Below are 17,456 nucleotides of genomic sequence, written 5' to 3'. Positions count from 1 at the left end.
TGACATTCGGTTCTACTGGAGTCCATGAGCATTCTCTTATTTATTTATTTGTTTGTTTGTTTATTTATCATCTTTATTGGAGTATAATTGCTTTACAATGGTGTGTTAGTTGCTATTGTATAACAAAGTGAATCAGCTATACATATACATATATCCCCCTATCTCCTCCCTCTTGCGTCTCCCTCCCACCCTCCCTATCCCACCCCTCTAGGTGGTCACAAAGCACGAGCTGATCTCCCTCTGCTGTGTGGTCTGTATAAGCTTTCTCTTAATGGTGATGATTTAAATATCAGATCTTTCTCTTTTTTTCTTGGTAAAGAGTTTAATGTGGACATACTGGTGTTCAGATTATTAAAGTTTTAACTGCATTACACTGATACGTTGGAAACAGCAAATATAAAACTCAGGGCAGGCCAATTTTGTTAACAGTGTAGAGGCTGAACGTTGACAATTACTGTACTTAAAAATCCCTCGGATCAGGTGTTATTTTGCCATCTGGACATTTTAATTAGTAATAAAAATGTGGATCTGGATACACAGAAATAGGATCTACAGTACACAACGGCCCGATGCACTCTGTTGGTGTGGAGGTGTGCCTGGTTACATTTTGTGTGTGTATGTGCTCGTGTGTAAGTGTAATCGTGTGTTGAGTATGTGTTCATTCCTCCTAGTAAACACAAGCATAGGATTCTATCACAGTACCAAAAAATGTGGCCACTTTCCTTGAACAAGAAGTGAAAATGTGTAAAAAGTGTACTTATATTCCTAAGTAATACTTGCCTATATCTTTTTAATGGTCATGCTTCCTCGTGTAATATATGGTATGGCATGTCAGTACAATGCTGACATTAGAGGTAGGCTTGGGCAAAAGATGTGGCTCCTCCATTTCATAGCTGTGTGCCCTAAGACAAATAAATTAACCTCTCTGAGTCTCCCTTTTTTCTTACATATAGAATGAAAGTATTATGATAATAATAATGATACCTATCTAACAGAATTATGATGAAGCTTATAAGAGCATGTATGTGAAAGCACTTGGTAAAATACAAAGAGCCATAACAGTTGATTTTTAATACAAGTTGCCAGTCATAACCCACATAAGCATCTTCGTAATTCAATAAATTGTCTCATATTAAAAAATAAGGAGATGCAAATATAAGAGTACAGTAACAAATAGTAACTTTAGGACCACCAGAAAATATGTTCATAATTTTAAACATAAAGCAAAGTGATCCATTTTTATAAAGTATCTGTATATGCTCTTTGAAATAATGTTATTCTTAATTAAGGCAGAAGCGGGTATATTTGAGGGAAGTAGTGACCCTCTGGAGAAATGGAGAGTGAAAATAGTTTAGGTAAATGAGTCTTAGTGTCTTCTCGTTCGGAAAGATGCATACATGTTTCTCTTAATCATTATGAATTTCTTGTTTGTAAACCAGTGTGAATACTTAAACGATAGTCATTATTGTTTAGAAAAACCTACCATTACAATTTATACACACACAGACACAAACACACTCACACACGCATCATATTATATGTAAATTTGCTCAAGAAGGCATTATCCCCAGGAAGTGAGGGTGTTGATAAAATTGATGTTTGACACTGGACCAGATGAGTTTGGATACTTCTGTAGAAAGCTTTTTCTGTTTTTATTACAAGTTCAGTTCTCTTCCTGAGAATTCTTCAGAAAGGATTTGTTTTCTTTACTGAGAGGAATGGTGTAATGGAATACTGTGGTCTAATGATGCTATTTTGGTCATTTCATTAATTTCATCTTCTTCTCCCTTAATGTAATAAATGCATACCTTGATTATAATACAAATTGTATTTACATTACATTGTTTCTAAGAACAAATATTTATTTTTATAGACAACCTGGTTTTAATCAGTGTCTTAGAAAGCTTCTAAGACTTGTCTCTGGAACATGGTATTAGAAGTAGGCAGAGGTTTTTTTTTTTTTTTGGTGAGGTGTTGGGGGAGCTCAATTCAACCAAGGCAGTCTTCAGTTAATTCGTTAATCTGGTAAATATTAAGTAAACTACAGAAGAAACAGAAACGTGCCAGTTGTGACTCTACAGCTTTTCAGTTGTTTCGGACTTGAAAATGGAAACTGGTTTCATTTAATGTTCTATCAGTTTCATGTAAATGTCTCTTTCTAATGACCAGTTTCATTGACATCTATTCTAATCTACTGAACAGAGAGGCTCTACATATAATTTGTCTGGAAATTTTTGAAATGAGGCCACAGGTCCTCCTCTTTGAAACTTCCTTTGATAAAAATGGCCCTGTGTGCCTTAACCTTCTAGAGTTCAGCATTGACAGTCAGGAAATGAGAAAGAAATTGTGGGACTCCTTTAAAAATTATCCCAGAAAAGGGATTCAGCTACAAATTGGGGGGACAGCATTTAAAATTTATTAAAAAAGTAATTCAAAGGAAAGTCTGTAGCCAAACTCCTTAATTGTGATGCATTTGCTGAGTTCCCCTCTTCCATCGTCGGGCCTGCTCTGATGCCATATGGCCTACCATGGAACATTTAACTTGTCAGATATAATGGATTGTCCTGGAAGCAGATTTTTGCTTTGAGCATTCGGCTCCTTTCTTGCATTTCACTCTCAGCTCCAGGCTGCAGGATGAAGGATTGTGGTGGAAACGCAAAGAAGAGACACACAGTTGATTCCCCTTAAGAGAGTGACCTATATGCCACAAAATTTTACCCACGTAAAGAGGCATTATCCCCGTCACTGGCCTTAGCAGGCTGCATGTCAGAATCATTTAAATTTGCCTGGACTTAACAAATTGTGTAAACATTTCAGAATTGAGTGCTTTGGAATAATAAACCATCATCATTTTAACTTATGCAAAAAGGGTGTAGCCACATCGGCCAAAAGATAAGTGTTATTTATCTTGACCTACATGTAACCTATACCAACTGGTTGGTAGATGCTGTAATTTAAGTTCAACTCTCAAATCTACCGGAGAATGCTTAAAAAAAAATCACGTGATGGCGATGTTACATGGCTTCATTGTTTTTGTTTAGTGAGTGAGGTGGGGTTGAAATGATCATTTAGGTGGATGGACAAGTAGCAGTTAATTATCCTACTAAGCTTTCCGTCTTGAAACCTTCTGTTTATTCTAATGCACTTGTAATGAGAGATTGGACATCCTGTGGATTATTTAACTTTTATCTGTAAGTGTAAAAAATACAGTATCTGACGGTTTTAATTTGTTGCTTTTATGAGGTAATTCATATTTTCTTTTCAATTTGTGATATTGTTTCTGAAATCAAAATCTCGGAAAGGGCTAGGAGGAGTTTGTGACTTTTGCATCTACAGGATAACTTCCTTTAAAAGAATAAGCAGTGCCCTTTCTACACGTACATGTACATACATAGCTGCGAGATACTCTTCTGGTAAAATCTACTGTAACCCCAAAGCTAATATTATAATACAAAGACCCAGAATAGACAACTTACAAATAATCAATCAAGCACAAACCAGTGGGAAAATAAGTAACTTATGTATCTCAATTTAACCATAAAATGGTACATATTTGATTGCTCTAGGGTTACACAAATTAATAGATTTGTATATGACACATGGAATTACTCTAAAAGAAACTGTCTATTGGCAAAGGGTAATTTAATATACTTACCCAAACATGTGTGTTTATGTATTAGAAATTTAACATTTAATTTACTTCTACAAATTCATGTTTTCTAGATAATTCTTCATATAGATCTATAAAAACTACAGTGGCCTTGAAAACTGATATAACCTCACTTCTATACAAAGAAGAATTACTTCTTTTTAATGAACAACTTTCCATGAAGCAGTTAAGAAATCTCTGTTAAAGTCAGTATTGAACAATAAAGTGTACTACTGTATATTTCTTACTAATCCTAAACTGAGCACATTTGTGTTATTGATGCCCCTGATAGGATGATATTTTTCCCCCCTCTCTGTATTCAAATTTTGGTCAGGGTTAGTCCTAAATGAATTCGGGTGGTGCCTGGCCAGAGCCAGCTCTTGTTGGGGCTTGTGTGCCCTCTGCTGGCTCACATTGAAATGACTGGTATGTGGGGTTCTTAATTTCTTTTACTTTTCAAGGTTGGTTTTTTTTTGTTTTTTGTTTTGTTTTGTTTTGATATTTTTACACAATCAGATATTTGCAGTGATTATAAAGTTGTAGGTTAATACTCAGTATGGAAGTTAATTTGTTTTTATTAGGAAATGAAGGGGTTTTGTTTGGGTTTTTTGGGGGGGGAGTTTGCCTTTGCTAAATAGACTCAATAGCTCAAATAACATGTAAAGTATACACCACTCTTTTAAAAATTTTTATTTTTATTTATTTATTTATTTATTTATTTATTATTTTATTTATGGCTGCTTTGTGTCTTTGTTGCTGTGTGCAGGCTTTCTCTAGTTGCGGCGAGCGGGGGCTACTCTTCATTGCGGTGCACAGGCTCCTCATTGAGGTGGTTTCTCTTGTCGTGGAGCGCGGGCTCTAGGTGCGCAGGCTTCGCGGGCTCTAGAGCTCAGGCTCAGTAGTTGTGGCGCACGGGCTTAGTTGCTCCGCGGCATGTGAGATCTTCTCAGACCAGGGCTCGAATCTGTGTCCCCTGCCTTGGCAGGCGGATTCTTAACCACTGTGCCACCAGGGAAGCCCATATATGCCACTCTTGAATTATTAAGTGGTTGCTTTCAGGTGACCGTTAATCGTATTCCCGTTGCTTTTGTAGATCCTCCTGGCCTGATTACAGTCAAGAAGTATTCTTGTTCACTGAGTTGGGAATGGACTTGAAAAGGATAAATCATTGAAATTTTGAAACATGACTCCTTGTATGTAGTAGCTAATGCCTCATGGAGAACTGCCTTATAGGCTTGACTGTTTTCACTTGCTCTGTGAAGGAAAATGAGCCTGTAAAGGCATTTTTGGTTTCCTTGCAGACCAAATTAAGCTATTCTCCCTGGCAGACGTTGAGAATTGGAGTTTGAGTGGAACCTTTTTCTGTTTTGTTTGGCTGCTTTGGTTGTTTTTTATAGAGTGTAAGATGTTAACGGAGCAAATCACTGATGGTTTCAGGTCGCAGGACTAAGTTATACAAGGGCGGTTACAGAGGGAACATCTTGCCTCCCCGACATTGCTTGGGTGGAGAGTATCCTTGGGTCTTGGTAGTGAAGACCAGGGCTCTGTATAATGAATATGCCTTTAAAATAGCAGCAATTTTTGTTGACAAGTTTCCATCAAATTCTTTATAAAATTAATTATGTATAAGTGATTTCTACATCTCTCTGAAATGACTTGATCGAATCCATTAGGTGATGACTGTGGCGAGGATCGTTTAGATCTTTACAATTCTTTTTTTTGTGCAAATTTCTCTAATTTGTAAGCAGATTCCTTCAAAAGACTCCCAAAGCATCTCCCAAACGTATGGAATGATCAAAGAACTTAGAGCTAGAGAGCTAGAGAAACTTAGATGAAATGTCATCTAAGTTTTTTCCAGTTTTCCACCTTTCCAATCTGAGGTACCAGTTACCTTAAAATTTGTTTTGGTTAAATCATGTAAGTATTAGTTTTCATTTACTTTGTTTTGTTTAACATTATCAAATAACTGCAAACTGCCTTCTAACAAATATCCATTTCCCCGCTAAATCTGTTCTAACGGTGTCTGGCGTGGCATCTCAAATATACATCTTTCCTCTTGTCTCCTATTACCACACTGAGGTTGTGTTAGGTGCTCTCTCATTATTCCCATTATACCCCTGACTATGTACATTACTGGCTTTGCTCCCTAACATTTCACCCATCTAAACTCTTAACTCTGGGGAGTAACGTTCGTCGTTGACGTACCATCAGCCAACACGTGGTAGGTACACAGAGCTACCCTACCAATATTTATTTCCGTCTCTCATGGTTTTTGGACCTCTTTCAAAGCTGTTAAGAGGATCATTTTTGCAAGCTTCAGAGCTGAAACTTGCTGTCTGTAAACATCGATTCCACATGATAGGTTGTATTTTCTTGCACATTTCTGATAGGACGCGGTCGCCGTTCTGACCACGCCCCTCCTCTCTCCTTCCTCCGTTCTGCCTTCTCCCTCATCATCCTTTCCTCGGCCTCGCCCCTTCCTTCCTGTGGCCCCCGCCTTCCTCTCTTGATTTAGTCATGCTCGTATATTCAGTAATTGGGAGGTTTTTCTTAAACCTCACAGTGTGGAACTCAGTGGTTTATGTAATTCTCTCTGTGAACCATCACCTTCCTTTAACAGGGGAATTGGACTCTGAGTAGTTTGGTCCTGTTTCCCTCCTAGCTTGATTGTCATGGGGCCATTCTTTTAAAGTGGATCTTGAGGGGCAGCCTCAGTGGTTAGCATTCTTCCTACTCTTTGTCGGCTCTGTGAATGCCCTGAGTTGTATTTTGAATTGTGGGCTGTTTCACCCCCAACTTCTCAGTACTGTATACTTAGGGAATATAAAACCTATATAGTCCAAGACAAGAGAAATGATTATCTAATATATTACAGATACATCTATAGATGACATTTGGATTATCTTCTGTCTGGGGTTAGAAAAGTTACTTATATACTTATGTGTATATGTAATACTTATTGTATTATACATATGTGTGATCTGTATTTAAAATTTTCGTGAGACCTCCACCTCCTTTATTTTTGTGCATTCTTGAGTATCATATCAATTGCATGTAGTTTCTTTAAGAGATGATAACTCCAATAAAGTTGAAAAAAAAAGAGATGATAGTGGTTATATTCTAATTGTTAGTCGTGAGCTGAGCTTGAAAACCGAGGCCATCTCTTACATGCCGTGGTGCTAAAATATGTAATTTTCCTATGTAGACACTTTATAACAAACATAATACTAAACCTTTTCCTCTGTTTTCTGTTCTGATGTGCCTAATTCAGAGTTTGGTCATTATTATTTTTTATATTTAATATTAGTAAGACTCTGTTAGAACATCAGTTTAATGGGGAGCACATAATTTATTGCTAAAAGCAATTTGCATGGTGAAACGTAGCTGCTGATTTTCTTAAAATTTGCTGATAAATTCCAAATAATTGAGCCAGGCAACAAAGTCTTACTCATATGATATTGTCTGTGCTGCGTGTGGCCAGAAATGTCATATATCTCTTCCAGAGGGATCAAAGGACCGGATTCTCTCCCCAAGCGTGGACGTGTAATGCCTTCAGTAGAGCATGGATGTGGGGAATATATGGGTGGAAGGGCCCTTTTAGGTTAACAAACCAAGTCTGGCTCACTAGAGCTTGATCCTGGAGTCTAAAGGCGACCTCCGTCTTAGGGTAGAAAGGGAGAAGAGATACTTTCAGAGCAGTGGCCAGTGGGGCTGATAGAAGGAATGTCCTTTCACCTCCAGGACACTTATGTCTTGGAATTCTCTTGTTTAATAGGGCCATCTACTTGGTAATGTGAGCTGAATTTCTTTAACACAACCAGCCTTCATGAGCAGAGATGAACAAATGTAAAGGCCTGGTACACTGCCAGGAAGAGGTTTCTCTAACCCACAAAATGTAACTGTCTGAAAGGGTCTTGGAGATCAACACTTGTTTACTTTTTAAAAATCCAATTAAATAGGTTGGATTAGATAGTCATTAATTTTTTTTTTTTTTTTTTTTTTTTTTTTGGTTATCTACCAGGTTACCAGGTTTATGAGAGTTTCACCTAATGTAAACTTGAAGGCTGAACCTGTTCACTTAAATTGGTTACTCTTATCTGTGGCTTGTTAGACTAACCAGTGGAGTTTTATTTTAAAAAAAAACAGAGATTCTGGACCACATTCCACTGAATGTAAGTCCCCTGGGGTAGAGAACCCAGGAATCTGTTTTAAGAAAAGTCTTACTGGTGATTCTCATGATGGGCAGGGTTTTTGAGCCATAGGATTGAATTTCAGGAGATTGCTTTTCTCCACACGCATCCTATATCTTCCTTTCCTCTTAAGAGTACAACAAAAATATTTTATTTCTGTTTGCTTTTGATGCCTTTAGTCTGTATCACAAGATCGACCTTTTTCATTTTTACATGAAAAACTATTACGTTATTTCAAATAAAAAATAAGATTTCAAATGCATATGTTGTTTCTTCAGAGGCCCTCACAAAGTCTTTCATTGCCTTGGTTATACCCAGTCACCATAGGCACAGAGTGTAATAAAAATATAAAATAGGGCAGGCAGAGCCATTAAGATCTTATTCACATAAAACCAGTGGTAAGTTACTCATTAGAAGTAAGTTGACTGATTTCGGGGTTAGCCTTAGTCCTTCAAGCCCCTAGGGGACCCTTGTACAAATTGCTGATTCAGAAAATCATTACTCTGGTGGCTCAAGTGGCACTTTAGTGGCCTTAAAGAGTTATTTGACACACCTCCCCAAACAGCTAAGTTATCCCCATGATTATGTTGATTAATTGCACACTCTGTGGAATTAGTGTTATTTTCAGTGAAAGATTTTCCTGCACTGGGAAAAGAAAGCATAAAACTCACGTGTTCCCATTTGATAATATGTGCACTTCTCCTAAGAGTGACACCGAGGAAGAGGGTGATTCTGGCTGTTGTTGGTCTAGGGTAGGTGAAGTAATCTATAAGGCAGTACTTTCATTTTGCATTGAGAAGGTGATTTCCGGTGTCCCAGAGGGTGGTCACTCAAAATGTTTACCAGTTCTAATATTTTCATCCATCAAAGGACTCGAGAATGCCTCTTTGACTTACTACGAATTGAGGAGAGGGCTGTGCTACATAGTGAGAAAAAGACAGGTGGAGTCATCTCTGTTACCACAATAGAAACCAGTAATACATCTGGAATACTCCAAGAAGAGGCGGCGTATTGTAAAAACAGGCTTTGGTACAGGAATTGGTCATTTATGTTCTAGCTTCGTCTCTTAATATCTGTACGACCTCTTTTATTTGTTATAAGCGGGTTACCCCTTCTGAATTTTAGTGACCTCCTCTATAAAAATAGGGGTTGAAATGCCCATCTAAGGAATTCTTAGGATGTTGTTGTCTTACATAATGTAAGTTAAATTACTTTGCACACTATTATAGTGCTTTGCAAATGTGAGGGCTTTAAGGAGAATTGAATATAGATTCTAACCATGTTCAGAATCGCCCCAAATACAGAGTTTGGGTGGTGCCTCGAGATACTCTTAAGTATACCTGGAATTTTGGTACACCCGCTGCTTTGAAGGCAGTGCAGTGTCTGGATGAGATGGGGTGAATCAATGACAGAAAGCAGCCCAAACTCGTAATTTTCTGAGGTCAGAGCTCCAGATCATTACTTTGATGATTGAAGAACATCAGTGAAAGTGAACACTGATGCTAGTCTTTCCTGGGAAAATGGCTTGGTCCCTATTTCCCATCATCCTTTGCTGCAAACTATGTGCCTGATCACTTTTCCCCCAGATTTTCTTTCTGTTCTCAATTTAGGAAGAAGGGGATGAAGAGAATTTTCTAGGCTGTGGAATGACTATTTTATCTGCTGGAATTGAGTCGTAGCTCTTTTAGCATGAAATTTATTAAATTTGGATTTTTAAAATGCCTCCTGGTATAGTAAGATTCTGCAGGAGAGAACCAGTGGTCTTCTCTGAATTTTAGAAATCAGGAGAATAACGTCAACTTCTGGTTTCTTGTAAACCCAGACTCTCACCTCCAAGCTAGAATCAGGGAAAATTAAAGTTGACTGGCTAGTCAGAACCACAAAGGTGTATCTGCATGGAAACATCACAACAAGACAAAGATGTTTTTAGGTCAATTAAAATAAAATTCAAATGTTAAACTTATTTATTTGATAGAATATTACCAACATATGTTAACCCAGTGCATGCTTTGAAATGTTAAGTTTTTTAAAGTAGTAGTTTCTCAGATTCCTCAGGACTTGTGTTAATAGGCAAAAAGATGGGGCAGGTATGTGTATTCAAATAAATTTAGGAAAGATTATATTAAATGAAATTAAATGTCTCCACTGCAGGACTTCTCAGAGGCTTTAACATGCTAGGATACAGTGTATATTTCTGCCTCTCAGGGAGGGGTATAGACAGCTTGTAACATTTCCTGGGCCTTTTGATTTGCCTCCCTTTTGTTTTTTGGAGCCTGTTGTCGGGCTACTATTCCACAGAAGACACTTGTGAGCGATGTTTTGTTATCCTATAATTATATTTTTACTTTCACTCTTCTCTATGCATTGATATGAAGTCATGTTCTTCACATACGGAATGTGTAGAGATGCAGTTTGCTGCCATGTTTTTGTCAATTAGTTGCTTCCAGTTAACGTAGAGATGGTTGCAGTTTATTGTGTGACGTCACAGGTTGTGGTGTACATCATTTGCACAGCTTTAAAGTACCTAGAGACCTTTTAGGAATGAAACACCATGTAAATGTAAATTATCACCACCTCTAAGACACTTTCATTAATTTCATATCAAATTCATGAGTGTTTTGAGCTCTGGGATTTGAGTCTTCAGTATTGGGCTTCTCGCTTATTTGTAGTATTTTTTTTCAGAGTTTAAATTCCAGCAGCACAGAATAGTGCTAAGAGCCCAGCCATGGGAATCAAACTGGCAGGATTTGAATCCTGGCTCTAACGCTTATTGCCTTTGTGACCTTGGGCAGTTTTCTGTATCTCAGTTTTCTCATCTGTAAAGTGGTGTTTATATTACGTGCCTCACAGGGTTGTTGTGTAGATTGAATGAATCAATCCACGTAACCCTTTTGTGTAGCGGGTAATACAAGACAAGGACTCAGGTATTCTTACGTGGGCAAGAGAGGAAAAGGCAGGCGTGGGAAAGGTGAAAGAACTGTAAATTATAGCCTCATGTATATTTTTGGAACCACCCTTCCCGTTATTGTTTAATGAAATACTCTTTTCAATATGCCCCCCAAAACTATAGGGTAACCAAAGATGGCTTGGGGTTGGGGACAGGAACGACAGAGACTTATTCTGATTCACACGTGGTTGTGATGAGTTCCTTAGTCTGGTAGCAGGGAACAAAAGGCTGGTTCTTCAGTTTCCAGAATGAGGATTAGCGATGAAACAGCCTTGCTGGGTATTGTCCTACAGCATCAGATAATTTTTTTATCAAGGCTTTTCATAGGATAATATGTTCCACTGTACAGGTGCATCTTTTTCAGTGGTGGGTGAAATACCTACCGTTTTTAAAATTTTATTTTTATTTTTTTAAGTTTATTTTTGGCTGTGTTGGGTCTTCATTGCTGCACCAGGGCTTTCTCTAGTTGCAGCGAGCGGGGGCTACTCTTTGTTGCGGTGCACGGGTTTCTCATTGCAGTGGCTTCTCTTGTTGCGGAGCATGGGTTCTAGGCGCGTGGGCTTCAGTAGTTATGGCTCGCAGGCTCTAGAGCACAGGCTCAGTAGTTGTGGCACATGGGCTTAGTTGCTCCACGGCAGGAGGGATCTTCCCCAACCAGGGATCGAACCCGTGTCCCCTGCAGTGGCAGGCAGATTCTTATCCACCGCAGCACCAGGGAAGCCCCCCTACCATTTATATGTAATGTTAAAAGTGGCCTTTTCAGAATGAAAGGCTACAAACCCAAACATGAACTTGTTGCTATCCTACTGGTCAACCACCCATGGGATCATCTATGTCACAGCTTATCTCCAGAAATAGTATCATGGATAAGTTGTTCTTCCCTGTCTCTCACTCCTTCCAATGGATTAGAACTGTCCAGGTGTAGTAATCTACTGAAGGTGATACTTCTTAGGTGTATCCCTGTGAGTTAATGAACTTATGAGACCAGTTTTTTCCTTCATGTAATATTTTCATTCTCATCCAATTCCCATGGCATTCCCTTACAGTAGGATACATGGATATATTGGAAGAAAAATTAGAAGTCAAATGGAAAATTATGTAAGAATATAAAAGTATTAAATTTAGAATTAATAGATATTTGTTAATCATACTCCCCCTAAATTAAAAAAATTTTTTTTCCTTATCCTTCGTGGGTCAGCAAGATAAAGAACAATTGAATAAATCAGCAAAAGGATTGGTCTTTAAAAATAATTGGAAGCAGCTTATATTTTCTGCTTAGCTTGAGTTTTTCAAGGGCAACAGAAGAAGCAAGTGACTCCTTTATTGATTGCCCATTGGTGCCATTTTTAATAATCAAATTTAAATATAGGTTTTAACAGCTGATGGGTTCAATTTGCACAAAACACGTGTTGACTTTGCTGATTGTTTGCTCACTGTAGATGCCGACTTGTTCTAGAGAGGGGGCTGCGCGTTGAGCTCCTTTGTCTCTAGAAGGATTGATTGACAGATGTTGTGTCTGCTCATTTACAGCGTTTTTCTTGCTTAATTTAAAAAATTGTGACATAGTATTACACGTTCCTTGTATACATCATTTTTGCAGAAGAAAGTTGTTTAGCCAATATGTCGACTTAGTTTATGAAATCCTCTCTTGTAGCTTTCATTCAGCCTTCAGTGTACCCCGTTAGGTTAGATTATTCGTTTCATGCACGGCAAATCGTCACCGGCAGCAAAATTTAACATTTGGTCCTTTTAGGTATAAAATGAATCAAATGCTTGACAAGATTTGTTCCTGGTGTATATTTCAGAATCTCCCCCGCCCCTTGGTGGGCATACAACAAATGTTACTAACGGGTACTTTTAGTTTTTAAAATATGGACAACAGTACTCCATGCAGTAAAAGACTTGAGCGATTAATGCTACCCTTATGCCTCTTTTGAGTAGTTTTAGCCATGGGGCTTGGCAGTGCCACCATTGTCTTGGTGCCAAAAAATATCCGCAGCGGCTGTCGCATTCTAGTACTGGAGGGTTGTCTCGAAAATTCTGCAGTGAACGCGCCGGGTTTGTTCATCACTGCTATCTCTTTTAAATATTGGAAAAATAGAATCTTGAGCTCTTTCAAAGCTCCGTTGTGATTGTGGGGACGGGGGGGAGGTCGGTGGCGAAGGATGGAGGAAAGAAGCTGTCCGCGCCAGCCAGTGGGTATAAGTGACAAAAATCCATGCCTGACATAGAGTAAACACACGTATTTAGGAGCTTTTGTGTCCGCGAGCACAGATAGTTACTTAAGAATCCTACTCAAACATGTTATCAGCGCTCTTGAGAATTTTATTATCTGAAACAAATGTTCCCGGACATTTTAAGCAGAAGACCGACATCAAGACCACAGCTAATTTTTAATGAACAATTTACACAAAAGATGTATATATTTTTTCCCTTGGAAATGAGGTGTCATTGTAAAATGGCTGCTTTTTGTCATTAGGAAATTAGAAGAGTAGATACGATAGGTTTGAGAAGGTGCTTGGGTTTATCCACAGTCCCTGATTATTTTGCTCCCAAACAGAGGTTTGGGCTCTGAGGACAGATTTATAGTTGAATTTGGGAACAAAAAGATGTAATAAAGTTAAAGGCTTACACTATCAGAATGAAATGTGTTCACTCAGGATCTGTGGAGCGATCTATTTGATGGTAAAAGTGGATGCTACAGATGAAATCTTTACAAGGAGCATAATCCTTAAAAAAAAAAAAAAAAAAAAAGGAAAAAAAAAAAAGTGCACCTCCCAGCCTCCTGCTGGCTGCGCTGCCTCTTTGGTACCTCACAGACTTCGACAGAGTCCTGGACGGGTGCCCATTGATGTCATGGAAACACTCAAATTACTGAGAATGATTCATGTCTATGCTGGTCTCTTATCCTCCCCCACACAAACAGGAGTAGATTTTTAACCCTGACAACTTGTAATTTGCAGTGGGTTTATTTTTGTATCTGGATAAATATTTTTTAACAAGCAAAATTAAGATTAAGCAGTCTGTATGTGATATGATAGTAAAGAATGCTGGGGCTTTGCAGCCAAGAGTACTTTGGGGACTCTGTGCAGCGTGAATCCATACTCTGACCATCCCTCCCTCCCCTCCTCTCTCTTCCTACACCCTGTTCCTTCCAGTCCACCTCTCCCTCTCTTTATTGTCCTCCCTTCCTCTTCTCTCTCCCATTTATTCTTATTCATTCTCTCTCTCTCTCTCTCTCTCACATCCTTACTATTTGCATGGACCCCTTTTACCTTTAAAAGAATGAAAGGAATAGACCTAACTTATATATATATATGAATTGAGACAAATCCTAGTAGGAAGATTCATCTCTCCAGGTCTATGTGCTGGAGTTGAGTTGGGAGATAATGCCAGGTGGTGAAATTCTGTAGGGGATAGCTTCAGTAATTTCTTCTTGAGAAAGACATAGATAGCCTTTCTTCCTTCCAATTTTTGGAAATTACCAAAACAGGACACTAGATGTTCAAATTCCTAGGAAGTCAGAGTAAATTCGACCGCATCTGTCTTCTTTCTCTCCGTCTGTTTGTCTGCCTTTCTACGGACCTCTCTACCTGCCTTTCTATTTGCTAAACAAGTGAATATTATGTCAAAGTGAATCATGTCGTGGTTGTATGGAAGCTTTGTAGATGCGAGAGCTTCAGGAAGGCCGTGCATCATTTGATAGCTCATAAAAGGTAGAGTTTTTTCCGGTTAGTAATATTTATAAAGAGAAGTTAAAGGCTATAAGTAGCTTACCTCTGACTTACACAGAAGAGTAAATATGTCCTTATGACCATTTATACTTCTGAAACAGGCAAATGCATCTATTCTTTAATGCAAAATCCTCATATAGTGAAAGGTATTCTCTTAGACCTCCCAGGACTGACAGTCCTTGAGATGGTGTCCTGTTTCATTGGAATTGAAACTGATATGAGCATTGATTTTCCACTTTGCACTGAACACTATACCAGGAGTTGGTGGGGGGGGAGTGTTTTCCCAAGTTTGAGATTCACTGAAGTCAGTGGAAAAGGTAATACTGGGGAACGGGGTTAATGTTAAGGCTCAGGTTTGGCTTTCTTCAAAATCATCTTCCATTTTACATATATAGTGACTTACATACAAGGTATGCCTTTGACCAGATATAAGATTTATCAAAGACACATTCTTTGTGTGGTGTCAGGAAGGCATACTCTAACAGCATTGTCATTGAACTAAAAGATTACAACGAACACTGTTACTTCTAACATTTATCTTAACTTGAGTCGAGGGGGGAAATCTTGGGCATTGTAAACTTCAAAGGATCCATTCAGCCCCTCAAAATACTAGTTTTGAATTTTCTCATTGGAGAAAAGAATAGTATAGGCCTGGGTAAAGAGGACAATGTACCTTAAGCTCTAGTCTTGAAGGAAAACAGTATCCTTCAGTCTTGGGTGGGGTGGGCTTTGTGTTCTGGGCACGTGGGTGGCACTAGTCCTTTGTAATGTCCTGGTATGGATTGTTTTCTGTAAGGACTCTTTACATGTCACTAGGTGTATTCTACTGCTTAGATCTCTTGTAATGTGGTTTCATTGTCTTCCTTGCTGATTATTAAGGCTCAACATACTTTTAAAAGAAACAAATGAGCAGCCTTGATTTTTACCCTTAGATATGGCCAAATAGCATCTGAGCCTTTATCTATCTCTGTAGAGCAGTCTACAGATAAAAATTGGGTTGTTAGAATTGACACAAGACATTGACGTTCCATTATCCCTTGTTCTACTGGTAGAATCTGAAGCTGGGTTCAGAGTGGGCAATTTTTCAAAAGCCCTCTTTCCCAAATGTAAATTCCATGATCATCTTTATCATGATGGACTTTACTCCTGGGAAAGGGAGTTTAAATAAAAGAGAGAGAGGGAGAGAGTCCCAGAATTTTGAATAGTTTCTTTGCTTTATTCACCATCTGGAGAGCCCTGATTGATTAGCTTTGGCCTCACCATTAAGTGTCAATATAATCAATGGGAATGACAAGGCTAGGGTCATTACATAGATAATTTGCCTGCTGTGTAAATAAAAATGAAATTGTTTAAATTTTGTGAGAGAGAAAGAAAGTGAAAATAAGGAATGACAATTTGTTTGTTAGAGAAAGTGGAGGCCATTGGAATGACAGTTTTTGGAAGTGTGGAGCAGTTTGGCTAAGAATAGGAATGAAGGATATTTTTTTTCCAGTTTATCATAGCCAGAGTGAGGAAGTGTTATTCCCTGTCTTGCTTGCATACATTGCCAGTAGTGCCTACTTTACGTATGTAAACATCGGGGAAGAGAAGTGGATGTCTGTTACCTGGAGGAGATTTTTTTTTTTTAAGGAAAAACACAATTTACACTTTTTTTGTTGTTTCTCTTGGCAGGTAAAACAGAAAGGGGCTCCTACTCATCTTATGGGAGAGAATCAAATTTACAGGGTTGCCACCAGGTAAGTGAGAACCTCGCGTTGGGAAAGGGTTGAGAGAGAATGAACCTGGTAAATCACTTTGTTTTGTAAATTAGATGATGCGTTGTAGACTGCGGCACTAATGCACTGAAAATCCGCCGATGCCTGTCTCTTTTTAAAAAGTAATGAAATAACACAGAGCGTGGAAGTCATAAACACCTCATCGTATCAGAATTGTATTCACTGGCTTGTTGTTATTTTTTTAATCCATCAGCCGGTACCAGTGGCACTGTTTGCAAACCAGCGATCTCGGGTAAAGTGGTTCTATCAAAAGAGTTTATTTGCAATTAAGAACTTAAGAATTTCTTACACTGGAAATGCTTCGCGCAGCCATGTGTCAGATCCTCGGTTCGGGTGGCTACTGCCCTAAATTATAGTTTTCATAGGGGCTGTAGGATGTTGTGTGAAAACAGGGTTGTATTGAGGGATAAAAATGTCTGTGAAAATATGATTTGTTGTCCCTTTTTGTTTCTGAATTGTTTTTGGCTGGAAGTCAAGGCCAGCAGGCTAACAGCAAAGCCGTCTCAAGGGAAGCATGCGTGAGCTAGAAAAATAAGAGTACTTTAATTAAATAATAAAATGCCAGTGTCACACAAAGGTATAGCATGTGTGTGTGTGTGTGTGTGTGTGTGTGTGTGTGTGTGTGTCTGGGCACTCTGCATTTGCATACTTTCAACTCTCCAGAGAAAGCCCAGTTCTAAAAATACTATCCATAGCCAAAAGTGTAAGCTTTGTTTCAAGACAATTGAGTTTTTATAGACGCTTTCTTTTTAATTTCAGTATCGGTACTAATCACATGTTTCAAATCTTTTTTTTTTTTTTTCCCCTCTAAAGATTTAGACTTTCTTTTTCTAAGGGCATGGATTTCTTACTTTGGAAAACTCTTGATAGAATTTGATCATCCTCTTTCAGATTCAAAGCTTTCTAGTGTTTTATTATTCACCCAAACAGAAATGCACCTTCTTTTTGTGCTGGGAAGGGAATGCTTGCTCTCCTGAAGCCTCTCACCCTCCCGTTTTCTTTAATGATATGGAAAAAAATCCATTTTGATTTTTTTTTTAAACAACCTGTTTCATGGATCCTGGAAAACGTAAGCAAACAGTTTGAGTCATTAAATAGAGCCTGCTCGAGAAGGTTTCCTTTAGGTATATCAGTCAGGGATCACGAAAAGTGGAATTCTGG

General features: G+C 38.4%; 1 protein-coding gene across 11 annotated transcripts in view; it reads left to right on the top strand.

Moving 5' to 3' along the window:
- TCF4 (transcription factor 4) overlaps positions 1-17,456 on the top strand; it is a 366,728-nt gene that overhangs the window by 169,026 nt on the left and 180,246 nt on the right. For all 11 annotated transcript variants that reach the window (XM_082640215.1, XM_082640221.1, XM_082640207.1 and 8 more), the window contains one exon: positions 16,192-16,256. In XM_082640215.1, the coding sequence (XP_082496341.1) occupies positions 16,192-16,256 (65 nt within the window). The remainder of the gene's footprint in view (positions 1-16,191; positions 16,257-17,456) is intronic.

This window comes from Mesoplodon mirus (assembly GCF_964341445.2).
Source record: "Mesoplodon mirus genome assembly, chromosome: 13".
Taxonomy (NCBI): Eukaryota; Metazoa; Chordata; class Mammalia; order Artiodactyla; family Ziphiidae; genus Mesoplodon; species Mesoplodon mirus.
The sequence above is the reverse complement of the archived record's forward strand: the minus strand, read 5'-3'. Positions and strand labels throughout refer to the sequence as shown.